This window comes from Python bivittatus, unplaced genomic scaffold (genome assembly GCF_059951505.1).
Source record: "Python bivittatus isolate LINGU-HERP-01145 unplaced genomic scaffold, Pbiv_v1 ctg000700_np1212, whole genome shotgun sequence".
NCBI classification, from domain to species: domain Eukaryota; kingdom Metazoa; phylum Chordata; class Lepidosauria; order Squamata; family Pythonidae; genus Python; species Python bivittatus.
Genome location: NW_028277098.1, coordinates 27,137,749 through 27,153,572, shown reverse-complemented (window position 1 = coordinate 27,153,572; position 15,824 = coordinate 27,137,749). Strand labels below are relative to the sequence as shown.

General features: G+C 37.1%; 1 protein-coding gene across 2 annotated transcripts in view; it reads left to right on the top strand.

Moving 5' to 3' along the window:
- Positions 1–15,824, top strand: part of PKN2 (protein kinase N2) — a 62,073-nt gene that overhangs the window by 20,764 nt on the left and 25,485 nt on the right. For both annotated transcript variants that reach the window (XM_007423639.4, XM_025163668.2), the window contains 5 exons: positions 554–854; positions 11,293–11,444; positions 12,837–12,954; positions 15,285–15,430; positions 15,520–15,733. In XM_007423639.4, the coding sequence (XP_007423701.1) occupies positions 554–854; positions 11,293–11,444; positions 12,837–12,954; positions 15,285–15,430; positions 15,520–15,733 (931 nt within the window). The remainder of the gene's footprint in view (positions 1–553; positions 855–11,292; positions 11,445–12,836; positions 12,955–15,284; positions 15,431–15,519; positions 15,734–15,824) is intronic.

Here is a 15,824-nt window from a genome sequence, read left to right as displayed (position 1 = left end):
GAGACTGAAATGTCTTGGAATTCAGTTGGAATTTTTGTTCCAAACTTGGTTGAAAAAATTAACCCAACTAAAAATAGTTATATAAAATTGAGCATACTTGACTCTGTATTTCAGGGGTGTGTGTGGGAGAAAGAGAAAAAAAACCCAAACCTTTCCTTTCGATATATTAATAGTACATAGCATAATTGTTTAGATTTATTTCCCAACATGTACAGCTAAACTATCATATGGTATACACATTTAGCTAGGAAAAGTTCTCAGGTAACTCAGTGGGACTTAGTTTTGAGTATACACAGGATTGTATACTTAAGGCAATGGTTCTCAAGCTTATCAGAATAAAATTCCGGTGTTGCAGATCCTGTGGAACTTTAATATTTTAGGTTAAAAAATAGGCATACAACACATTCTCTAAATCTGCCACTTACATTAGTGTTGTCAGTCAGCATATGAAGCTCTGTGTTTTGGTGGCATTCTTATGTCTGAAGACAAATGGTAGTAGTCACACAGTTTTGCAAACGAGTGAATTAATATTATATTTTTCTGCTTTCTGTAGGGAGATGTGCGAAATATCATTGTTCCTGAGAATGTGAACATTGGACAGAAATTGGACTACTCAGACACAATGGTACAACAGAATTTGGATGAAGTAAAGGACCAAATTAAACGGGAAATAAGGAAGGAACTAAAAATCAAAGAAGGAGCAGAAAACCTCAGGAAGGTCACTACAGATAAAAAAAACTTGGCTTATGTAGACAACATTTTGAAAAAATCGAACAAGAAGCTAGAGGAATTGCACCATAAATTACAGGAATTAAATGCTCACATTGTGGTAGCAGAACCTGAAGATGTTACAGGTATGCAACTTCTTGTTTTTTTTTTTTTCTTTTTTACAAAGATATAAAACTTTACCGGCAATTTAGATGGAAACAGATACATTCTTTAGCATTTTGAATAAATAATTCCTAAACATTTCACCTGCTTTTAAATATTGTAGGTTTTATCAACATTTGCAGATCATTACTTGCAGATGTTCATATGTAAAACCATCTTCATGTCTGTTTAGTTATATGTGGAAGCATCAGAATTTGGAATGTTCATGTCATCTGGTTATGGTTAACTTTCTCTTCTGTATCATTATTTATGCCTTTTATTACATATATTGATATTTCTCTGCCAAAGCATGTTTTAATAGTAAAAACAGCAGTAGAATACTTCAAAACAATAAAATACAGTATTTAGTTTTTTTAAAAAATGTATTCACTAAAAGGATAAACATTCTTCCATCATTCTATACTGGCTTGGGTGAAGAGGTAAGTTTTCAAGAGACAACTAGAATATGTTATAATTGGTGCCTCCTGAATTTCAGAGGGGAAAGCATTCCACAGTGAGGTGCCACCACAGAGAAGTCCCAAACATGATTGTACAGAGGTTCTCAGCAGGTTCTTTGCTGATGATCTGATTGAACAGTTCTTTAAAGGCAATCTGACAATATGATGTTGGTATAATAATACAGTAATAAAGTAATTATACTCATAAATCTTAAAAATATGCTTAACTGTGATACAATATTAATTGCAAAATTTTAAAAGAATGGTGGAAATTCCTTTTATGCTAATTACAATTCTGTATTTCAGTTACAAGGTATATAATTTGGTGGCTTGAATGACATATAGGGTATTTTTTACTCCATAGTGATTTCCTCCAAAAAGGAAACTTTAGTTCTGCAGTCCTGCTCACTACCTACATTATGAGAATCTACTATATGGCAGGAATGCTACTGTTTTCCTTAGGCTACATCATTAGTCAGTTTTTGACATTGAGAGTTGATAGTTGCAGATCTGTAGCATTGGATAAGCTGACCTTATACTTCAGATTCTGAATCAGTGAAAGTTTTTTCTTATCTTTATACCCTTAAAGTTCATTGTTGAATATATATCATTAAGTAAATATCATTAACTTTGGAATTGCCTAAATTTCATATTTGTTGTTACTGTAACATGCTGGTAGGATGAGTTTATTTTTCTGGCGGCTAAAACAGCAGTGTCTTCTGTGATTTATATCAATATTCCAATCCATATTCCATGGTGAGAAAAGCAGGGACTCATAGTGTGCTGACAAGTTAGCAGTCTAAAACATCCATAGTCATATCAAAACAGCTGTAGTTGATGCTTATCTTTGTTGCCATAGAGATTAGCATAGATTATGATAATAGTTAAAATGCAGTGATAATGGTGATTACCTAAAACTGGTAATGGCAACAATTACCTAAAACTGGTGATTTTAGAGGTTACCTTGAAGTTAAAATCTGTTACGTTCTTTCTTCATCACAGAGTCAGTTTTTTAAATGCTGTGTTGTAATACAGTAAATAAGTTCCTTCCCAATTTACAGCTGTTGTGGATTTCAAGGTCAGACTTTCACCTTTTTTAAATGAATTACTGAGATCTGGTTTGGGAGAACGGCAGCGTTGCCCTCACTAAAATTGTCCTGCTGGCTTATGAGTCCTACAGCAGCCTTGATGGTGAGGGGTAGTGTCCAGCATAATCTAATGACAATGCATGGTCTTGCTATGTATGTAAATGTCTGTTTGTGATGTTGGGTTAGTGGGACAGTTAGGAATCTTGCTTGTGTACTGCTCATCTTGCTGCATTGCGAAGTTTCTCCTTGACTTCCTGGAACTTATTGCAGGGCTAGGCTTTTGGTACTGGGGAATTTTAACTTCCATACCTGAGGAAAAGGTTTTGGGATTGTTTTGGAATTTGTGGCAATCATGGCAGTCATGGGCTGGGCCTGACATACATAAGCAGCCACACATTGGTTTGGTTTTTAGTTCCAATCAGTTGGTCAGTGATCTGAAATTGGAGGATATAAGAGTGAGTCCTTGGCCATAATCAGATCAGCCCATGGTTGCTCTGAGATTTGTCACCACAGAGTGCTTCTACAGGTTGGGTAGACCAGTTAAGAGGTCTGCCTCAAGCCTGTAGGGGATCCACATGGATTTCGGAGTGCTTTTGGGGTAATTTTGTGGTAATTTGGGGTAATTCAAATTCCCAGTAATTTGAAAAGCAGTCTGGTTAAGCTCCTGGTTGATCTCTGGAATTTACAGAAGTCCAGAGTATTTGACAAAATTGCCCTCTGAGCCTACTTTTTACTGTGTTTGCTGAGGAGTTCTAGTGGAGGAAGATCAGGGGTGAATTGAATTGGATGCTGGTAAGAGATTATACTCAAGACTATACCATAGCAGTAAAGGCAACAAGGAGGGCTTGCTTTTGCCCTGATTGCATCCACAACAGCTCTTGCTATGATAACCTATAGATGGAAGATGGAAGACAGATTTGCCTGAGGGGCAGACTGAAATTTTGGACCAATATTTCATAAATAACATCACTCAAATTCATTCTGACCTGGATACCACATGGGCAAGGTCAGAAGAGGTGATTGTGAACAAATCTTGCAGAGATGAAACAGCTTGAAACTGAACCAAGCATGACAGAATTATTGTTTGTCCATTTAAATTTTTGGTCAGATCCAGTGTTGTCTCTTGATGCTGTGGCACTGGAATAGTATATTAATGCCATCTTTAATATATTTTACTTTGAAGTACTTGTATTGATTTAACTGTTGATATTATTGTATTTGTTTTTTCCTATTACTTTAGTTATTGTTTCAGTTTATATTTATCATGGACATCTTAATGGTTATGGGTGTTGTCAGTCGTTTTGTAAACTATGAGTCTGTATTGATTTGGCAGTAGATTTATTCTACTGATAAGTAGAATCAGTAACTAAAATAATTGTTACCCAACAGTCTATATAAGTAGTCCTTGTTTAGTGACTGCAGTTGGGACCAGCAACTCAGTCATTAAGTGAAGTAGTCGCTAAGTGAAAACTTACGTGACCATGACTATGCTTACAATTTTACTTCAGCTTTCTATAGTCAGAAGGATACAACCTCAAACAGCCAGACGAGCTGAAATAACAGGGAAGGTTTGTGGAACTCAACTTATGAGGAAGCAGGGTAAAAGAGCAAATCTTACAGCCCTTTTTCCCCACTCCCCACCCTTTGGAATGCTCACCCTGGTCATGGGATAATTAGCAAGAAGAGAAATGATGTTTGTATTTACATTTATTGGAGAGGAAAGGATTACAAGAGAGTAAGCAGGCACATAATGGGAAATACACATCAAAAGAAATGTGCTAGCACCAGCTGTTTGCCTAGTGCTGTCATGACTGCCAGCTGTTTAGGAGGCAAAAAAGTCTTCAGTGTGAAATTGATTAGGGTCTTGTCAGTGTCAGGCAGCCAGAGGATTGTAATCAACTAATCAGGGTCGCAGAGCTGAACTTGTTGACTTGCAGTTATTTATTTATTTTGCCTTCAAGTCCTTCTTGATTCCTGGCAGCAACATGGACAAGGCCATGCGTTCTTCTTGGCAACATTTTCCAGAAGTGGCTTTCTTTACCTTCTTCCCAGGATGAAAGAGAGTGACTGGCTCAAAATCACCCAGTGGGCTTTCTGCCTAAGGGAGAACTAGAACTCACACTCTCCTGCTTTCTAGCACTACATCAGAGAAGCTATATATATATATATATATATTGCAATTGGATATCTGATAATTATCATCTAAAAATATTTTGGTTTGGTTTCTAATTTGAGGCTTTGTGCTCTATTTAATTTTTGTGCCTCAAGGATGTGTAGACAGTTTCCAAAGTTATATTTATATTTATTTTCCAAACAAATGTAATATATTGTGCATGTGTAATTAATATCAGTAAGCTCGTGTATGTGTGTGCGTGTGTGTGTGTGTGTGTATGTGTGTGCTGAAGAACAGAAATGAAGAAACTGGGAAAATTCTGATGGAAAGAAGGATGAAAAAATGTAAGTATAACTATGAAATAGTGGGAATTAAAAATACTTGATAGTAAAAACAGTAAAAGTGGCAAGAGCAGATGCAGCATGAAGTAGGAATAAATAAAAAGGGTCCCCCCCCGTGTCCATATTATAGAAAAGAGAAATTCAACATATCTTTAATTTTTTTTATATATAAAAGTATGATTGGGTTGCTAATACACATTTTCTCAGTACTTCTGTTTCAGAGGTTGAGGTAATTGTAATATATTTGACATCTGAATACTGTTCAGGGTTTAGGAAAATAAAATACAGAGTCACATAATGTAGCTTTATGCAAAGTACAGAACAAGACTTAAGAAATAATAAGCCAAAGAATGTCAGGGATGATACGGAGTGGGGCAGGGGGAGACATAAAGCTAAATCTACTTTAAATCAATTCATTGTAACTCTCTGTTAGAGATGTGTGATGCAGTATTCAGATCCATAGATCTGGCAAAGATACTGTAGATCTGGTGCAAACATGCTCATACTTTTTGGCAGCTCCTTATGGGGTCTGCATATTTTCCTGGCCCCCCATAGCTGTGTGAGCTCAAGAAGGTACATGTTTGAGTTAAGGAAACTTTAAGGAATATGACAGGGGAGCAATACATAGTCACACATTTATATAAGCCATTTCCAAGTCTTTTTAAAAAGTTCATATTCAAAAAATATAGTAAAATATAAAATAATAAAATTAAATATAAATCAAATAAAAATGTAAAAAAGCATAAGCACTAAACATTCCTCAAACCACATACTGTACATGACCTTGCTGTCAATATTTGCATATCTTAAAATGTATCCATTTCCCCATTTTTAGTAAACATCCTACCAAAGTACAAAAATTCACCCACTTGCCCACGTGTTTTGGCCTTTCTATATAACATGCAGTCATTTGTTTCATGTTCCCTATCACACACAATTGCCACACTCCTTGTTGCAACAATACAATCCATCTAACATTTGCTCAATATCATGCAGGTTGTCAGCCAACAACAGAGCATCATCTGTATACAGAAGTAGGTTTATTTTTATATTTATTTTATTAATCAGATTTATACGCAGCCCATCTCACTCAGCATAAGTGACGCTAGGCAGCTTACAAGTAAAAAGTGATTAAAAAATGATAAGATCTATACAAAAATATACAAAGCTAAAAGACGGAGAGAGCGTCCTCAAGCCACCAACCACCCCAGTACTGCAAACCCCCATTGGGTCTCCATGCAGGTCTTGACGCCCTTCCGGAATGCCAGAAGAGTGGGGGCCAATCTCACCTCAGGGGGCAAGATGTTCCGGAGGGTGGGGGCAATGGCAGAAAAGGCATAAATGTTCATTTATGTCTTGGCCAACACCCTTCTAACATCAGCACAAGCATTCCTTATACATTTATCCATAAATACATTAAACACTCAACAGGATACCATACATCCTCATCTTGCTGTCTGTTGAACACTAAGGGTTCCATTTATTTTTACACATGCTTTACTTCCACTGTTTCCATTTCCACTTATGGCATTTAGCAAACAACCTGCAACTTCATATTTGTCCAAAGCATTCCATAATTTAAGCCTTTTCAATTTATAATACACTTTTTTCTAAACTGACAAATTTACAGTAAACTTTTTCACATTAATACATTTCTCAGTGACCTAATGAAGAACAAAATTCTGGGATGCACACACCCTGGCCTGCATAATGCCAGACTATACTTCCTAAATTTTGATCATATATACTTTCAGCACCTTTAGAGGCATATTTAACAAATTAATATTCCAGTAGATTTTCACATTCACTCAGGCCATCTACATCTGCACCCTTACAGTTTTTCAATATTCTCGACCCATTTATGACTGATTCTTCATTATGTTTCTTCTCGGAGAGTAACATTCATAGCTTTCTTTTAATTCTAGTTTTGACATAATCACTATCATTCCTATAGGTATTGCTAAAATACTTCTTTTAGCATTCCCTCACTTCACTTTCATTCCAAGTCTTATTACACTAATTTTATTTATTTATTTTTAATTTCATTCACACTTCTGGAGGCTCCTTGTCTAACCTTCTTCATCTACTTCTAAAACATTTCTTTGTTTCCATCCAAATTACTCTGTATTTTGTGTGCCTCTTTTAAATCTTCATTGTTCCTTGCTGCCTTTGACTACATTCTTTGCTGTTTCTATATACTTACGATTATCTTTTGATAATCCCAGGGGGGAGGGGGGATTGCAGCAATCACACTCCTATGTTTTTTTTTCTTCCTCATCCACAGTCTCCTCTTCATTTCAGCAAGCATCCTTTTCCATACTTCTGATTAGCATAATTTGGTGTACTTCTGTGGTATTCTGTGATTTCATTTTTTCCACTCTGTTCTAAGCAGCTGCCACATTTTTTCTTTTTGTCCATTTTTTCTTCATTCTGTTGGAAATTAATCTGTCCTCTAATACTTTTACATACAGAACTGAGACTTCTTACTGTAGTTTCACTTTCATTCTGGTTTCTTTCACCTCTCCCTTTTCTTCCATATCCATTTTTTCTCAAGATACTCTCTTGCCACTAGCAAATAGTGGGCTGTCCCACATTCAGAACTTCTCATCACTTGTGTATCCTTCACTAATTCTTTCAGTCTTCATCATAAGCAATCAAATCAAGTTTCTTGATTGATTTCTTTTCTGTGTGTACATATGAATAGACTTATGGTTAAACCATGATTTTGAAAGAAATATATTTCTAACCAGATAAACACCAATCACCATTCTCATTCATTCTTGGGTTTCTGATGGCCGGTTAAGATTCCTAGTTTTATAGCCTCTCACAACAAGCTACATACATATTTTCTGATATACATATTAGCTCTTTCATTCATATCTAAATCTATACCTTCATTTTCACATCTGTGTTCATCAACCTCACAACACAAGGTCACTTTACTAAAGATTAGTTACTTCCTTCACCTTTCTTTTAGTGATACAGATGCGCATCATGAAACTCCAGGGCTGTTTTAAATACTTAATATACTTCCTAAATGTCAAAAGGGAAGGGGTCATTCCAATTTCTGGGCGAATGCTGCTCCGTAGGAACAGGCAGCAATAGAGAAGGCAGGCTTCTGCAGCCCTTTCAGATGGTATTACTTAAGCAAGGAATAATATACAGGTAGTCCTTGAGTTACAACCATTCCTTCAGCAACTGTTCGATGTTACAGTGATGCTGAAAAAATGGACTTATGACTGGTCCCTGCAGTCACATGATCATGATCTGGGTCCTTGGCAACCTGTTCACACGACTAGTTGCCAAGCACTCTGCGATCATGTGACAGCCATTTACAACCTTTCTTGCCAGCTTCCCACAAGCAAAGTCAGTGGGGAAGCCTGCAGGGGAGGTTGTAAGTTGCTGGGGTAAGCCTTCCCCACCCACCCTGGTCTTCTCTCATACACCACACCCTCCTTCCCCCCTTCGCTTGCATGCATGCACTGCACTCTTCTGCTGTGCTTGCATGCACTGTGCCCTCCTTCGCTCACTTGCATGTACCACATCCTTTGCTTGTTCACATGCACCAGCGCCCTCCCCTTTGCTTGCTCACACGCACCACGCTTCTTTCACACTGAACTGCAGCTCTGGGGCTTTGCAGGAAGCACCCCTGCCACGCTCCTTCAGTGCCGGAAGCACCCCTGGAGAGTTCTTAAGCAAGGGAAGGAGGACGCAGTGCATGTGTGTGAGCAAGCAAAGCGGGAAGGAGGGCACTGGTGCATGTCAGTGAGTGAAAGAAGGAAGGAGGGCGCTGGTGTGCAAGCAAGCAAAGGGGAAGGGAGGGTGCTGGTGTTTGCGAGCGAGCAAAGGGGGAAGGAAGACCAAGAAGCCCCAGAGCCATGTGTTTCTGGGGCTGCTTGACACTCCCAAGGCAGGGTGCGGGGTGGCCAAAAGGGCAGAGATGAGGGGTAGATAGGCAGGTGAGGGGAGTTGGAGGCAGTCCCTTACCTTACTGAGGCTCAAGGCTGGGAGGGACCAAGCCCAGAATGGCTTGGATTGGGGTAGGTCCTCAGCTAATGACCCCGTGGAATTCACCTGATGACGGCAATGGGGAGTGCCTGGATTGCTGTCACTAAGTGATGTGGTCATGTGAAATTCCAGTCCCAATAGTAGTCGTAAGTTGAGGACTACCTGTATAGAACTTAAGGCAGCTTTTGCAAGTGTATATTTCTCCTGCATATACATACTTTTTCAAGGTATGAAAATATGTCTTCTGATAAAAAATATTAGTGAGAAGTAGCTTAAGAAGCAGACATTAAATATCCCAGAAGCTTCCTTTGAGTATAGCATGAAGACACCTAAAGACAGTTAAAAATACATTTAAAAGGGTGCTTATTTATTTATTTATTTATAGAGCCCGCCTTTATTATTTTTATAAATAACTCAAGGTGGCGAACATACTTAATACTCCTTCCTCCTCCTATTTTCCCCACAGAAACAACCCTGTGAGGTGAGTTGGGCTGAGAGAGAGTGACTGGCCCAAAGTCACCCAGCCAGCTTTTATATCTATGGCGGGACTAGAACTCATAGTCTCTGGTTTCTAGCCTGGTGCCTTAATCACTAGACCAAACTGGCTCTTTATTATTACTACTACTAATAAATTAATTAATAGTAATAAATTATTATTAATTGAAAAACTTTATACTAACCTGTCTTGCCTTCTGAGAACCAGTATTCCTAAACTAAACTAAATGTTCCTAACTTCCTTCAAATCTGTTAAAAAATAAAAAGCCCAATATCAACATAAGGAACTTTGCAAGCAAGTGAACCCTGTTGTCAAGGGGAATTATCAGCAATTAAGATTGTCCAAAGATTTGTATGTGGACTATTATCCTGAGACCTCAGAAGGAATATATAACTGAGGCCCTGTTAACTTTTTAAACCTAATAAAAAGTGCTTATGTTTTGGTGTAATATTTTTGCGGAAAACAAACTACAGTGCCTTCCTGCTCCATAACGTATGATCTCAAAGTAGCTTTACAACACTTTCAGAAGCCAACACAGTGAAGTGAATATTTAAACGTATATCTAGAAGTTCTGCCTGTAAGTTATCAATAATTTAATTGGCCTTATCATTTGAAGGATATCACATTTCAAACAGAATGCTTTTTAGATGGCAAAAAAAAAACTTCTTATTGAAAGTATTTTCAAGTACAGTCGATTCTTGTTATTCATGGATTCTGTATTTGTGAATCCACCTACTAAAATGTACTTGTAACTGAAATATCAATATTCGCGGTGCTTTCACAGTCGTTTGCGAACACGCAAAGAGGCTAAAAATTTGAGTCACCCAATTTGCACATTCCTAGCTGAGGTTTTAGTATTTGCTAATTCAGTGTTCACAACAACTTTATAGAACGTAGCTACCATGAATAACAAGCATTGACTGTATATAGAGACTTTGGTGGTGCTCTCAGAATGGTGAATGTTCATTAATTAATTCTTAAACATAATTTAATAGTAATTCACAAACACTGATATCTAGTAAAAGAGCTAATAAATATAGATACTGCATTGTAGTTTGTAAAATCATAACTAGTTCTGTTTTTGATTTATTAAGGTAACTTGTTCAAAGCTACCGCTAACCAAGGATAATATACTGTGTGTGTTTATGAGAATTTCAGTGAATGGCTGCTTAACATAAAATGATTGTTACCCCTTAAATAAAGTAGTCAATGCTTCCTTCTTAGGCCAGGAGTTAGCACTATTTTGCTAATGGGAACCCATATACCTCCAAATATATCCCTTGCTATCTACTAAGCTCCCTGTTCCGTCTGATTTTTTAAAAATATATTTTTAAACATGAATAGAAAATTAACATGTTGCAAAGCAAAACAGTTTGCAGCAATACTGTTGGGATCCACAGTGATCCCACTGGTGTAGTAGAGAGTACCATATGGGGCTTGTTCATCTTTTGGTGAGTTTCTTGCAAGAATATTGTGTAAGCAGAACTTGACTTACAGATTTCTAGATTCCAGCCATTACTTATTTTGTCTGACCTTTATTGTAAGGTTTTAGTCGAAATATCTTTGGTAGATGAATTATTACTGTTTGGGGATTTTTTAAATGAATATTTTAATTGTCTAGGAAAAATTTTGTGGAATGGCAGTTTTAGGTCACCAAAACAAGAGATTGTTTCATATAACCATCGTTGCACTGCCTTATTTTTACATGAACAGATGCTTGTACAAAATAGCTCTCATTTGAGAAATTGAAAGTGACTATATCAAATAGAAAATATGAACATTAATATTAGACAAAGATATTAACAGCTTAGATTTTACTGCAAAGTTAGTAATTTGACCAGTACAAACTTAATGGATTACTTTTATTATGGAGTATTATTTAGAAAATTGTTGACAGGCATTTGTTTATAATTTACAGATTGTCCCAGAACTCCAGATACACCAAACAGTGATCCTCGCTTTCCTACTAACAACAGGTTAATTGCCTTAAAAAAACAGTTAAATATAGAATTGAAAGTAAAGCAAGGAGCAGAGAATATGATTCAAATGTATTCAAATGGTCCATCAAAGGTAAGACTTATGAACTCACATATAGATAAGAAGGATTTCAGGTGAGGGATTAAAACCTCACAGTCAAGACAGACAATATAAATAGATGCATACCAGAGTAATGAGTAATTTCCTATTCTATTGCTAATTACAAATAATTCCTGTTTGACTCCAATAATATACTGCATAGTTTTCATGTTTGTAACAATCTGTTGAGATTATTACATTTTGAATATCTGATATTACAGAGTGGTAGTTTGGAGAGGTGTAGAAATGCATCATATGCTATGTTTAAAAGTTAATTTTTGGGTGCACCAGATATTTTGTTGGTAGCTATTTGTACCAAGGAGAGTTTCTGCTTCTTTTTGACAGGATGTGCCAGCTGAAGATCATGTAGGGTTATGATGCAATTTCCCCATCCTCCAGTAATGTGCTCTGATAACATTACCAATAAGTCACATTTGGAAAAACTGTTTCCAAAAATAGTTTAGAAATACATATTTGGAATAGGGTTTATTAGCAGTCATAAATAGGAATTCAGTTGTTGGCATGTAGAGCATGAACTACAGAAATGCAGATTTCTACAGTAGAATTGAATGGATTACAGAGACCGAGATTTGACAGTTTGAATTGCTTCCTGATGGTTCACTGACCTTTCTGAAAATCGATTTGTAGCTTTCCAAACCCTTTCAGTTATACTTGTTAAATTACATTGTTAATCTTGCTGTTGCATTTCTAACAGAAGAAAGGTTCTTCCTTCAAGTACTTTCTATTATCTTCAAATATTAAACTCTGTCTGTGTGTGTGTGTGTGTGTGTGTGAGAGAGAGAGAGAGAGAGAGAGAGAGAATGAGAATAGATTTTTTTTGGATTCTTTATTTTACTTCATTTGGGGAATTGCTTTCAATATTATATACTGCGAACAAATGCAAATAAATCCTGACATTTATTTCTGGAAGTAGTGAATGCCTCTGATAGTTTTTTTCATGTGATCAAAGATACTTTGGTGGTACAGAGTGTATTACAGAATACAGGAATAGAACTTAAACATTTTGCTTCCTCTGTGGGCTTTGATTTTTAAAAAATGGATACATGGCTGCTTCTATCTCTTAGAGGCTGTGTTATTCTATTTGCTTTGGTGCTCTAATTTCTGAAATTGTTCTTGATAAAATAAAAAATAGTAAAAAAAAATTAGAGAGCAAAGGTATATTCGATACCTATGCCTATTTAGCAGACCTGATACAGATGAAATGTAAGCAAAACCCATTGCGCATTAGTTTTCAAACCATACTGGTTTCTGAATCTTGTTCAGTTTGTCAGAATTCATGTTCTGAAAAAATAGTGTGAATTATTGGTACTTGAAACTTATTTGGGAATTCAAATTTTAACATCATAACTATTTGTCTTTTTTTAGGATAGAAAGCTGCTTGCAACAGCTCAACAAATGCTTCAGGACAGCAAGACAAAAATTGAAGTTATAAGGATGCAGATTCTTCAAGCAGTCCAGACTAATGAATTGGCTTTTGATAATGGTGAAGCATTAGAGAGAAAAGCTTTTACTAACCTCTTGCTAGAATCTTCTAACTCAAAACATCCACGGAACTTTTAAAAAAGTCCCGAGTCCTGACCCCCCATTACAAGGCCAGATCAATGCTCAGTCAGTCTTCTTCCTCCCCAATTAGTCTAGGAATCTGTACAACAGTCTAACATATGATATCCTGAAATGGCTCATTAACCAGGCTCCTGTATTCTTCTTCTACAACTGGTTGACACACATGGGTATGCACACAGCCCCTTGAGCAAATCATCACTTCCTGCCTGTTTTGATTTCCTGTGGCTAATGTCAAATCCCTACTGTTGTCATCTGAATCCCATTTTTGTAGGAATGTCTCTGGACTGCCCAAAACCCTCTGTGTTGTTTCTCCTCATTCTGGATAAAGTTTTGATTTATACAGAATAGATTATTACAAGGGAAGAAAACCCTTATGACTGTAAGCTTTCCATCTATGCCTTGTTAAGAGTTTAAATGTTCTTATTTATTATTTATGTTATTTATTAAACTTATATAGCCGCCAATCTACCAGAAGAAACTGGGCAATGAACAGATAAAATCACAGTACAGTAAAAACAAAAAGCTATTTAAAACAATAAACAATATTGAGGACCCAATAAGACTCCCATTCATCCACCAGTCACCCCATGCCAGCTCCATTAGCATCCTGGCCCCAGTGCCTGAGGGAAAAACCAAGTCTGAAAGCCAACAGAGTTGGGGCCATATCTTGGGAGGGGAGGGAGGCTGTTCTGTAAGGCAGATACCATGACAGAAAAGGCATGCTTCCGAGGCCCCACAGGTAATACTGTTTCACCAAAGGGACCTGGAACATGCCCACCCTGCCAGATCTAGTAGGCTAGGCAGAATCCATTGGGGATAGGCTGTCCCACAAGTAACCTGTCCACATGCCAAGTGGGGATTTAAAGGTGACTTTGAATACATGCCCAGTACATTTGGATGTAATGTTAGAATGCCAGCAATCAGTAGGCTTGGATGAGAGAGCCATTGGCTTGCCACTGTTTCTTGGAGATGAATTAATGCTATGGATAAGCCGATTTAAACTAGACTAGGAAAGATGAACTAATAACACTGATAAAGGTTTTTGGAACACTCTGAGGCCTTTTTGCAAATCACATGTTAAAGCTGATCCCCATCTGTTGCAGCCAGCAACTGTATCGCATAACCAATTGAATCAAGACGCAGTGTGAATTACTGAAAATGTGACAGCCTTGTATATAGTTATCACTCAATATACAGGCATAAGTAAAGGGCAGAGAATAGAAACTAAGAAGGAACAGAGATAAAAGTTTTTTGTTAAGGAAAAGGAATTGAAAGGTCAGCAGAATCTGTGCTAGACATAAATAATCGCTAGGAGACGGGGATAGAAAAGGTGGAAGATAGGGTATTGAAAAAAAGCTAGTTTGTCCAGCCTAGAAACTGGGAGATTCTGAGTTCTAGTCCTGCCTTAGGCACAAAGGCAGCTGGGTGACCTTGGGCCAATCACTTTCTCTCAGCCCTAGGAAGAACGCAATGGCAAACCACTTCCAAAATCTTGCCCAAAAACTGCAGGGACTTGTCCAGGCAGTCACTAGGAATCCATGCTGACTCAGAGGCACACATAGACAAAAGGATATTGTCATGTGGTCGTATAGTCATTCCACAGTGTGCAAGTGAAGAGGTCTCTGCTGTTCAAATAATATGTAAAGTTTGTATTTTGTAAAATTTAGAAAATAAATGCAGTGCCTGTCTGCCCTCACTAAGATGGATTTGCCCTGCCATGAATCTGCTGGCAGAAAAATACCCTTATTCAAAAATTCATTGTGGATTTTTGTTAATACATAGGTGAGTGTCACATTAAAATCTACGGAGCTTAGAGACCCATCCCTTGAGTGCTTAACTCACTTCATTTTTTGTCTGTCTGTCTATCATCTGTCAAATTTATATGGCTGGTTAGTAATCTACATTAGGCTATACAGCAGCAGATTGGGTTTAAAACAGACAAGATAACAGATATGGAGTCACAACACAAGCTCTGATTCTTCTGTACGTACATGCAACGTTGACACACATACAGAAGAGGCCAGATTTACCTGCTTTAACACCCTTTCTGCCCATGGAGGCCACTGGACTGTAATACGTGTGTCGTCTATTTAATGTTTCCTCATTTTTGTGCTCACCAGTTTAATTTCAGAACATTAATAAAGAAAAATAATACTAAAAATATTTCAATATACTGGCTAGTATAATATACTATACTAGTAGTTCAGTGTACTAGTTAGTACTAATTTTTGTTTATTTTTTTGTGTGTAGCAAAGCCTGTGATAAGCCCACTTGAGCTTCGAATGGAAGAACTACGACATCATTTTAGGATAGAATACGCAGTAGCAGAAGGTGCCAAAAATGTTATGAAGTTGTTTGGCTCTGGAAAAGTTACTGACAGAAAAGCGCTTTCAGAGGTAATTTTCATGTAATAAGCGAAATTGGAATTTAAGCAAGTTAAGAGTTTTTCCTAATCATTTCTTTTTTCTCTGTTTAACTGAATAAGGCTCAAGCAAGATTTAATGAATCAAGTCAGAAGCTGGATCTCTTGAAATATTCATTAGAACAAAGACTGAATGAACTCCCTAAAAATCATCCCAAAAGCAGTATTATTATAGAAGAACTTTCACTTGTTTCATCGCCAACACTAAGTCCACGTCAAAGTATGATATCTACACAAAATCAGTATAGTACCCTGTCCAAACCAGCAGCGTTAACAGGTTTGTTGTGGCAGTAATAGCTACATATTTTGTGTGCTTTGGTTTCTAATTTGAAAATATTTTTTGCAGTAAAAGAAACTATGCAGTTTTG